This window comes from Dipodomys spectabilis, unplaced genomic scaffold (assembly GCF_019054845.1).
Source record: "Dipodomys spectabilis isolate Male_0828 unplaced genomic scaffold, ASM1905484v1 ptg000115l, whole genome shotgun sequence".
NCBI lineage: Eukaryota > Metazoa > Chordata > Mammalia > Rodentia > Heteromyidae > Dipodomys > Dipodomys spectabilis.
The window spans coordinates 15,883,354-15,894,889 of NW_024870792.1; the positions used below are offsets into that span (position 1 = coordinate 15,883,354).

Below are 11,536 nucleotides of genomic sequence, written 5' to 3' on the forward strand. Positions count from 1 at the left end.
TGTATATCATCTCATACTCCTATCAGTCACACTATAAGCCATGTATGCAAAACCCCAGGCTGAGTTCAGTGTTTTCAATTTGATACTGCAATTAAACATTTAGGATTACATTAAATTATTAACACATTTTTCTCCTTTTACCAGATCCAGGGCAATAGTAAAGGGCCATGAAGTAGTCACTTGTATATTCTTGGCATCCTTGAATGTGAAATTAAAATATGATTAAAAATAAAATTGGGGCCTGGGAAGGTGCCTCAGTGGTGGAGCACTTGCCTTGCATGCATGAGGCCCTGGGTTTGATTCCCCAGTACCACATAAACAGAAAGAAAAAAGCCGGAAGTGGCACTGTGGCTCAAGTGGTAGAGCGCTAGCCTTGATCTGAAGAGCTGAGGGACAGTGCCCAGGCCCAGAGTTCAGGCCCCACAAACAGACCCAAGAAAATAAATAAATAAAATAAAATAAAATTGGTATTTAGGAAAAAAACTCAATTATATAGAAAATTATCTACAGTGATAGAATAAATCCCTAAAATAATTCTAAAATAACTGGCAAATTTTTCTTTTCTTTCTTTTTTTTTTTTTGGTTGTAGGTCCTGAACTCTGGGCCTGGGCGCTGTCTCTCAGCTCTTCAGCTCAAGGCTAGCGCTCTACCACTTGAGCCACAGCACCACTTCCGGCTTTTTTTCTTTTCGCTTATGTGGTGCTGAGGAATCAAACCCAGGGCCTCATGCATGCAAGGCAAGCGCTCTACCACTGAGCCACCTTCCCAGCCCAACTGGCAAATTTTTCAAAGAGTGTCTCTATTCTGATTTTTTTTTTTTTTTTGGTCCGGTCTTGGGGCCTGAACTCTGGGCCTGGGCACCGTCCCTCAGCTCTTCAGCTCAAGGCTAGCGCTCTACCACTTGAGCCACAGCGCCACTTCCGGCTTTTTTCTTTTTGCTTATGTGGTGCTGAGGAATCGAACCCAGGGCCTCATGCTTGCAAGGCAAGCGCTCTACCACTGAGCCACCTTCCCAGCCCCTATTCTGAATTTTATATTCAAACATTTCGCATACAAACAATGTTATTAATCATGATAATCTAAGAGGTTGTCAGTGTCATCATATATGCATGGCAGAATGACATTTACACAGATTTTCTGTTTTTTAGTTTACCACACCCTCCTTAAATTTAGAGAAGGCTTGTGGCAAAGTTTACGTAAAATACCAACAAAGTATTTCATTTTTCTTTTTATTTCATTCTCTTGTGCCAAATATCAAAACAAGGGACAGCATGAAGTCTCACATACTTCTGTCCATCCACAGAGCACTGGAAGCACCCATAGACTGTTTCCCTCTTCAAGTTCCCCATTCCACAGAGTATGCATGGCCCCTTAGGAATGTTGTGATTAAGTAGGTTAACTCGGATGTGTGTCCCCTCCTTGAGTGAAATGTCAGTCATGCTAAGAGGTTTGTCATAGTAGTCAGAAAAAAGATCATCCAAGTAAAGCTGTGAACGAGAAATGGCATCCATCACTCTTCTGTCTAAAAGAACAAATAAGAAATATGTATTAGAATTAAATTTAAATATATATATATATATATATATATATATATATATGACCCAAGCCTGGTGCCAATGGCTTACACCTATAATCCTAGCTACTTGAGAAGCCAGGAACAGAAGGCTCTCAGTTCAAGACCAGCCTGAGCAGAAATTTCAAGAGCCCTTTTCTAAACTAAACAGCCAAAAGCAAGGATGGAAGTATGGCTCATGTAGTAGAACATACAGCATAGTAAACAAGAAGCCCCAAGTTCAAACCTCAATACCACCAATATTTTTATATCTCCCAAATTGCATTTTATAACTACGTAACTCTAAGATATTAGACATTAGAACTATCTTTGTTTTAAAATTAAGTTTTCCTTAACAAATGGGATGACTAGATAGATAACCTCAAGTACTACTACAGGAAGGAAAAAATTTCATTCAGAATATTCAATAAACATACTTCTTTCAAATAATATGTTTCTCAGTCGATAGAACAGTGCAAAAGTTGCTGTTTCTTCCCTTTCAAATCCTCCTTTTGACACTGATGTGACACAAAGGTCTACAAAACAATTTGGAAAAGATGTTAGAACTTCAACAATTCATATTTTATTGGTTGTTGTATGAGGGCAATGAATTCCAGCACATGTCATTTGTTTTCCTAAGTTAAATTTACACATTTGGGAAAACATAAACTCATATGATATATAATTCAGAAAGTACAAGGTACAGATACAATAACCAAATCTTTAGCCCACTTCACACATGGCCAATCTTCTACCTGAGGGGCACTATTAAGTGTGTATACTTTCAAAAACACTACTCATATTGTACAAGCATAAAAAAGTGTGCATAAAATTCTTTAGGCTCAAAAAATTACATGTTATATACGTTGTCTCTAAGAGAAGATTCCATGTCAAGCTCTATAAAGCTAGTTCACTCTCATGGCTTCATAGTAACCGGTTGCATGGATGGAATATATCTCTATTTCACAAATCCCCATAAGATTGTTTCCAGTCTTTTGCTATTAGGACATGGATTTTTTTATGTGCATATCATTTCACATATGTATTTATACCTTAAGGGTAAATGCCCAAGTATACATATATTTCAGATTTTAATGGATGTCAGTTCTCCATCCCCACCAATAATCAATACACCTGCAATGTTGTAAATAGAATTTGCTTAAAATGCAGGTTCCTTTCTACAGTTCCTATTCCCTCTTCCCACAACAGAAAGAGATGAAAATAGGTCTAAAAAGATGACCAATTACCATAGCTAGGAGGCTTCCTTGCCCAATCTTTATGTCTGGACTTGTATAGAATGGAAGCCAACTAACCTTAAAGACTTGTGAAATGTAGAATGCTGCTCAGAGCTACTATGTATAGAGAGGACGGTTGTGGAAGGAATTATTTGTTCTAAAGTTACTTTTTAGGAAGACATACAGGTAATACTCTTACTATCTACCTACTCTTGTCTGTAATGATTAAATAATGCCTATTAGAAGGTCATTGATTATCTTCTCCTTGGAAGCCAAGGAATACTTTAATCAGTGGACTGAATTTTATCTCTTATCTATAATCGTCAGTGGGGAGATAGGAGGTCTGGAACTTTCATTAAGGAACACAAAAGAGGTTGTTAAATAAGTAAAGAAGGGAGGGCCCCTTGCCAGCTACTTCACCTAAACATAACATTGACAGTACCAAATGCATCACTCTTCTATAATTATGGGAGAAGAGAGAGAAAAATTAAAAGAGGACACAGAAGGGAAATGTGGGGAGAGAGAAAGGAAGACAGAGACAGTTTCCTATCAAATTCTCTTTAAATTAAACAAAATCACTTGTTTGAAGAAGATCACTCACCAAAGGCACCATCCAGGTAAATGAAGAGTTCAAAAACACTGAAAGCTATGGTTGTGTGTGCTGGAAATACAATAGCCTTTTCCCTTCCCTTGGGATTCTGTTCATCCATAAAATGAAACTATATTAAAGAAATAAGTGAAACATTATTAAAGAGCAATAAATAACATGCTAATCTTACTTTGGGGAAAACAAAACATATCCTACTACTATACCAAAGACAAAGCAAAGCAAGAAATTATCTGGCTTAAATCAAACTGCTTATAATAGAGATTCAAGTGCTTCACAATCTGATAACAGAAGGACTTCCTTTTTTGTTTTAGTTCACTTTGGTGTGGCACTGAAGCCAATAATGTCACCACAAAAGGAATACTTTCATATGTAAAAGCTTCTGTTTTTAACAGCAAATTTTGGAAAGCAACTATGTTCAAGAGCTGGAGTTGTTTTCAGCTTAGCCTGTCTACTATACCAAAGCTCCCACAGCTTTCAAAAGCAATCAATTTATGTTCCAAAGTAATAATCAACAATCAAGTAAGAGCTTTAGTTTATTCCCCTAAAATGATCAGAATTTAGTGAACAGCTAAAAATCAGTCCTTAACTGAACCTTTATTTGTAAAGATGTCATGGTTTGGTAATTGGTGAGAGAATACTTTTATGTGGATTATATATACTCATAAATAAATCTACTGAAGATTGAATTGCTTCCTTCGAATTCCAGCATGCACAGTGAGCAATGTTTCATGGTTCAAGGGCTCTGCAGCCTTTCTGCTGTTCCTTCACTGACCGATGCATCCATTACCATTGATCTTTGTAATGACTGGTTTTAATCTTAACAAGTTATTACTAACTGTTATTGAATAGCAATAATAAACAGCATCATAATTAAGCTTATAATTAAGCTTAAAATAAAAAAAAATTCTAATCCTTAAAGGATTTAAAATTGAATGAAGCCAGATGCCGGTGGCTCACACCTGTAATCCTAGCTACTCAGGAGGTTGAGCTCTGAGGATAGTGGTTCAAAGCCAGCCCAGGCAGGAAAATCTGTGAGATCTCTTATTTCCAATTAACCACCAGAAAACCGGAAGTGGCACTGTGGTAGAGGGCTCTCCTTGAGCTTGGGGACAGCACCCAGGACCAGAGTTCAAGCCCCATGACACCCATCCCCCCAAAAAAGTGAATGAAGCATGTTTAGCTATTGATAGACTCAATTTAGAAAAGTTAATACAAAAAAATACAAATTTAACTTTAAAAATTTCAAGTAAGAGGGGCTGGGAAGATGGCTCAGTGGTAGAGTGCTTGCCTCACATGCATGAAGCCCTGGGTTTGATTCCTCAGCACCACATAGGCAGAAAAAGCCGGAAGTGGCGCTGTGGCTCAAGTGGTAGAGCACTAGCCTTGAACTGAAGAGCTGAGGGACAGCACCCAGGCCCAGAGTTCAGGCCCCTTGACCGACAAAAAAAAAAAAAACTCAGTACGAGGGCTGGCAAGGTGGCTCAGTGGTAGAGTGCTTGCTTCCAATGCATGAGGCCCTGGGTTCAATTCCTCAGCACCAAATAAGTAGGAAAAGCCAGAAGTGACCCTGTGGCTCAAGTGGTAGAGCACTAGCCTTAGCTGAAGAGCTGAGGGACATTGCTCAGGCCCAGAGGTCAAGGCTCACAACTGACAAAAAATAAATAAATAAAATTCAAGTACAAGCTGGACATTGGTACCATATACCTATCATCCTTACTACCAGAAGGAGGTTTGAAGTTAGTCCAGGCAGGAAATTCCATGAGACTAACCAGTAAAAAGCCAGAAGTGGAGCTCTGGCTCCAGTGGTAGAACCCCAGCTTTAAACAAAAAAGCCAAACAAGAGTGTGAGGCACTGAATTCAAGCTCCTGTACTGGCACACTTACACACACACACACACACACACACACACACACACAGAAGTATGAGCTGGGCAGTGGCTCAAGTGGTAGAGCCAATGCTCTCCTGGAACTGGCACAAAACCCTGAAGTTAAAAAAGAAAAAAAATCAAGTCTAAACTATATTCATTAAAAATAAGATTAAAAACTAACTTCAGCACTCAAATTTTATTCTTAAACTAGCATGTTAGGACTGGTGGCCTAGCTGAAGTCCCAGTATTGGGGGGAAAAAATCCCTTTAAACAGTTGATTTATACTAATATTTTGTAAGGAATGATGATTAATCTGCATTATACTTCATATTTTTAGAATTCATGTTTTCATGATTTTTTTTTTTTTTTGTCAGTTGTAGGGGTTGAACTCTGGGCTTGGGCGCTGTCCCTCAGCTCTTTAGCTCAAGGTGAGTGCTCTACTGCTTGAGCCACAGCGCCACTTCCGGTTTTCTGAGTGGTTTATTGGAGACAAGAGTCTCATGGACTTTCCTGCCCAGGCTGACTTTGAACTGAGATCCTCAGATCTCGGCCTCCTGAGTAGCTAGGATTATAGGCGTGAGCCACCAGCGCCTGGCTATGATTTTTTTTCTTACATTCTAATACACTGCCATTCCTATACAAACTGCTTTCAACTATAGCTCTTTCCTATCTATCTTTGGCAAAATACATAAAGCCCATTATAAACAGAGTACTCTGTAAACATTCCCATGGCAACCTTAAGTTACTAGAAGCTGAATGATTGTGCTTTACCCGCATTGCTTCCCCTCGAATTCCAGCATGCACAGACAGCGAGCACTGTCTGGTGGTTCGAATGCTTTCCATAACCACACACAACACTGCCTTTCTGCAGCTCCTTGACTGACGTATCAAACTGTGGTCAAAGTTAATTTTCCTAAAATAAAAAAAAGATACATTCATGAGTGGCTACTCATTCATGATCTATCTCAAAGCAAATCAAAGCAGACTTAATAGCATTCAGAATACATACAAAAAATTGGAATAATCTGCCTCTCCCTTTGATGTTCTTAACATGCTTCTATGGAATGTTTGTATTCTGTCTGTTGGGATTCTCTTGGAGAAGGTTCTTTTACTACAGTTGTTGTAGATAGGTGGATTATTATTTGGTTTAATAAAATAGCAAACATGCACAGTGACATAATGATTTTGTAGAACAACTGAACACTTTTTTTAAACCAAATGATTTCTGGATATCTACCCTTCTCCAAAGTATAAATATACAACTAACTCGAAGTATTTCAAACAAATCAAAGCAAATTACACCAGTAAAATACCACCTGGAGCCAGGCTCCGGTGGCTCTTGCCTGCCATCCCAAGTACTCAGGAGGCTGTGATCTGAGGATCACAGTTCAAAGCCAGCCCAGTCAGCAAAGGCTGTGAGACTCTTATCTCCAATAAACCACTCAGAAAACTGAAAGTGGTGCTGTGGCTCAAGTGGTAGAGCACTAGCCTTGAACTGAAGAGCTGAGGGAAGAGCCCAGGCCCAGAGTTCAGCTCCATGACAAAAAAAAAAACAAAAAACCAAAAAAACCCAAAACCAAACAAACAAGCAAAAACACCTGGATGCTTTAAGTAACCTTTGTAATAAAGTTATTATAGTTAAAACTTTTAAGGAAAATACTAAAGTGGGTTAGTTACCGTACTGACCGTGCAGTAATTTCCTTGAGTAATGTTGACACTTCCACTTCATGTTTGGTTACTACACCAAAGGAAGCTTTTACTGCAATGGAATCGGATCCAGTCACATTGATCCCAACATCATTGACAATGTGGTTCCCTCGCCTTCCATACAGTGACACATCAGATTCATCTTCATAATTCAGCAATTGATAGGATGAAATTCCTTTACAAGAAAGACCTTAGTATTTTCAATGTCTCAAATTCAACTTATGGGTTATGTGCAGCAATATATTCATTTATAAATGAAGACTTACTGTCCCAAAGGTTAATGAGAAAAGCAACAATTCAATCCAAGGTTAAAAACAGCATTTCAGGGTGGCTGAGACGGGGAGGATAGTGACTCCAGGTCAGCCTGGGCATGTATGTGAGACTTCTTCTCAACCAATAGCAGGGTATGGTGGTGCACACCTGTCATTCCAGATACAATAAGAAGTGTGAAATCGGTAGATGGCGGTTCAGGCATGCGCCCAGGTAAAAAATCAAGATCCTATGTCAAAAATAACCAGTGCTAAATGGATGGAAGGAGTGGCACTGATGTAAAACATCTGCCTAGCAAACGCAAGGCCCTGGGTTCAAGCCTCAGTACTTTCAAATAAGTAGATCATTAGCATTTCAGCCATTTTTTTTACAACAAAAAGAAGTGAACACTTAACTTTTCTGTTCAGCTAACAAAATGCTTTTAGCATGAAGATCCAGGGAATGATTAAAGTAAAAGAACTATTTCATACCATTAAAGCAACTATTATCTAGATTTTAATTACGTTTCAGTTTGCCAGTTACAATAGCTGAGTAATAAAAATACACAAATCAAGTAGGTGAATTTTGTCAACAAAGAATTATGTCATCTTATTCAATTATGTGATGTGGGTAAGATCAAATAATATCCCACTGTATAGGTGAAAAATATTAGGGCATTTTCTAAGTTGACTTAGCTAAAACAACCCATAATTAGCAGATCTTTAAAAGTTATTCAACCAAAAAGAAACTTAATACTGCATAAGCTTTATGCATTGTTAATCTAATATTACCACTGTGAGAGTTGCATTTATCAGTAAAAATGTGCATTACTAACATGACAGTAGATATAAAACCTACATAGGTTTAATAAAAGAGCTCCATGAATAGTCACTCCCAAATATTGAAACTTACCAGCTGAAATTTCTCTGTCTCCCAGGAGAATATCTTTCAGTGTGAAAGGTGTTGAGGTAAACTTGTATCTAGGAAACAGAAAACAGCGCTTCTTTTTCACCACCAGACTTAGAGGTTGGTATTTGTCAGCCTCACTGAGGCTTGGAACAGGAACTAATCTCCCTCCATCTCCAACTTGCTTGACAAAGCTCTTTGTAGCAGCAGCAAACATATCAATAACAAAAGTTGATCAACTGCAACTTTTGGGTAATACGTCCATTTTCAGAAAAGAAAAGCAGGCACTAAACTATGCCTTGTCTGGTTTTAAATACAATTAAACGTGACCAAAATACAAAGCATGGTCTTACCAGGTAGTTTACCAGTGTACGATTCACAACACTACCTCCTTTCATGTGCTTAGGTAATGAATAATAGATCACCATGTAAAATGATACACTAAGAGCAAGTCTAATTTGGAATGGCAATCTATAGCACTAAAATATACACAGAAAACTTATTCAAACACACTACTAATACCCTTAGTGAAAATCATGGTTTGATAATAATTTGCCAGTATCAGTGGAGCAATTTAATATGGAGGAAGCATAGAGCCATATACGAAATAACATTATCTACTACTATGGACATAACATTAAAAAATCTACTACTATGGACATAGTCCTGAGAGAATTCATTCACAAGTCAACCAGGTGAATTTTGGTAAGAGAGAAGCATATTTTTTTGAAACCTTGTGGTATAGAGTTTATTGCATGAGTATTTTGTTCCTTTAATGTTTTGGGTGTTTATAAAGCCAAGTGCTTAGTATCAAATTCAAATTCTGAATATACTGAAATAATTTGTATACACATATCTATAAAATACTAAATAGGGCTGGGAAAGTGGCTCAGTGGTAGAGTGCTTGCCTTGCATGCCTGAGGCCCTGGGTTCGATTCCTCAGCACCACATAAGCAAAAAGAAAAAAGCCGGAAGTGGTGCTGTGGCTCAAGTGGTAGAGTGCTCACCTTGAGCTGAAGAGCTGAGGGACAGCGCCCAGGCCCAGAGTTCAGGCCCCATGACCAGACCCAAAAAATAAATAAATAAATAAAAATACTAAATAAAAACCATATTGTATTTCTTAAAAGTTATGCAGTAATTTCTTACTCAGAAGCTGAGCACTGTGGTCTTGGTAGCATGAAATGGAGGAATTCTGCTACACTAACACTTCATGTTATTATTCTTATCCCAGTTATTCAACCTACAAAGAAAGTTATATAGGTCTTAATTTGTTTTTATTTTTTAATTGGCTAAAATTAAATTTAAATTTGAGGGAAAAGACTGAGCTAGAACATTGTTTTGCTATAGGTGACATTAACTTTTATTTAATGCCCGTACTGGGACTTGAACTCTGGACCTAGGTGCTGTCCCTAAGATTTTGTGTGCAAGGCTAGCTCTTTACCACTTAAGCCACAGCATCACACCCAGCATTTTGGTGGTTCATTGGAGATAAGAGTCTCATGGACTTCCTTGTCTGATCTAGCTTTGAACCATTATCTTCAGATTTCAGCCTCCTGAGTAGCTAGAAGTAGCATGAGCCACTGGCACCTAGCTACATTAAAATATTTTGAAACAGTGTATCTGTCACTGGATGCAGGTGAGAGTTAGTGAAGTTTTCCTTTAAAAGTAGGGACTCTTCACTTAGGGTCCTTGACTTTGATTATAGCATAAGAATTTCTGGACAAGTCATAATGGTAAGAAAACTTGGCAGAGCTTTATTTAGTAAGAAGCAAGCAGACACGCAGACAAAAAAAAAAAAACAGAAGACAAACAGAAGGGCAGGGGTACACTATGACAGAGTCTGGGTGCTGGGGGAGTGAGAGAGAGAGAAAGAGGGGGAGGACAGGGAGAGGGAGAGAGAGAAAGGAGGGAAAGAATTCCTTAGCTCTTTGGGGTATTTGGTAAAGGCAGGAGGTCTAGCTTCAAAGTTCTGCAAAACTAGGTGTTTCATTTTTGTTCTAATCATTCTTGGTCTTGCTTTCTGGTGTTAGTTGAACCTCAATCCTCAGATCTCAGCCTCCTGAGTAGCTGTTACAGACATGAGTCACCAGCACCCAGCTGTTCCCTTAATCTTAAGGGAAGCACATGGGTGAATATCTCCTGTATTTGCTGTATTTATCATATCTCATTTTCCCTTGGCCTATCCAGTTTTATTTCCCCTAAAATGATTTTTTTCTCTTAATCTTAAGGGAAATAGATGGACAAGCATTAAGCTTGAGTCTTTGAATTCTTGGGAGTCATTTACCATGTCTCATTTTCCGTAGGCTATCCTGCCTCAATTTCTCCTAAATGACTTTGGTCCCTTAATCTTAAGAGAAGTAGACAAAGGGATATCTTCATACATATAAGTGTATGAGGGTAAAGAGAGAATAGGCCTAATTCAAACTTCAAAAATAGATTTTTTTAGAAGATCCTGGATATTGTTTCACTTGTTTTCAAGTATCATAATGCAAATAGCAAGTATCATAATGCAAGTATCAAGTATCATATGCAACTCAAAACAAATTATTTTATTGTGGTAACTTTGTTTCAGTTTGTTTTTGAGACAAGATCTCATTTTGTAGCCCAGGCTTGCCTCCCTAGTGCGGGGATTACAATCACTTTCTAGCACACTCTGTTTAACAAATCACTTAACATGCAAAAACAATCTTCAGGAACACCAAGTAAGCACAGAAAGTCATTTCTACAAGTGGCTAGCAATCCTCTGGGACTTCTAATGTCACTCTGTGACTCGCACCAAAGGCGAACGCCTTTACAACCAGTAACAGAGGTGTGAAGCAGCGTTTGATGAAAGTGGTCTACAGAAAGGCCTTCCTTCTAGGCTCCACCTTGCCACTTGTGGTGAAAGCCTACAAAAAGTAACCCATTCGGTTTGAGAAGGTCTTCAAATGTCACCTGCTGGCTCCTAATGTTCCGGCTCCTGGGACAAGAGAGGTCAGCTTTAGACTCCCAGAACGGATAAATCCAGGTGCTCACGTTTCGTGCCCAGGTTTGGGGAAGATTTCTTAGGAATTCTGTATTGAGATTTTAAAATCTTCCTTCAAGTGACACAACCCCCAGTCTCTTCTCCCAACTAGAAAACATGCTGGGCCTTACCGGCCCTGGACCCACTGACAGTTTTCTCCCCGGAGTGCAAGCAGCATCCTTCCCTAAGGACAAAGAATTGTGCGGACACGTTTCAGCAGATGGACAAGAGTAGGACGGGAAGTCCTGGAAACCCAAAGTGGGCAAAGCTGAAGCTGAGCTGAGCTGGGGTTGGTGGAGGGAACACGGACTGGAGAGGAGGGGGTGGGGCCGGGCACCCAGAAACCCCGGGAGGAATGGAGGCAGGGGGGGCTCCGGGCTGGCACAGGAGGCGGGGCCAGAGGGA

The 11,536-nt window shown here is 39.1% G+C and overlaps 1 protein-coding gene across 1 annotated transcript; it reads right to left on the reverse strand.

Annotated features, from left to right (window-relative positions):
* Positions 1–1,220: 1,220 nt before the first annotated feature.
* Pjvk (pejvakin) lies at positions 1,221–8,490 on the reverse strand. Its single transcript, XM_042688385.1, has 6 exons — positions 8,134–8,490; positions 6,952–7,147; positions 6,037–6,178; positions 3,389–3,506; positions 1,990–2,088; positions 1,221–1,522 (listed from the first exon to the last, which is right to left on the reverse strand). Exons 1-6 carry the CDS (start codon positions 8,342–8,344, stop codon positions 1,230–1,232), a joined length of 1,059 nt encoding a protein of 352 aa, XP_042544319.1. The 5' UTR covers positions 8,345–8,490; the 3' UTR covers positions 1,221–1,229.
* Between the last annotated feature and the right edge of the window lie 3,046 nt (positions 8,491–11,536).

What these genes read in the sequence shown, in the direction of transcription:
- Pjvk (XM_042688385.1), bottom strand. Translation starts at nt 8,344, where the DNA reads ATGTTTGCTGCTGCTACAAAGAGCTTTGTCAAGCAAGTTGGAGATGGA. An exon ending in AGACAGAGAAATTTCAGCTG is followed by an intron (nt 7,148 to 8,133) that starts GTAAGTTTCAAT and finishes TTTCTTGTAAAG; the next exon opens with GAATTTCATCCTATCAATTG. An exon ending in CTCAAGGAAATTACTGCACG is followed by an intron (nt 6,179 to 6,951) that starts GTCAGTACGGTA and finishes TTTTTATTTTAG; the next exon opens with GAAAATTAACTTTGACCACA.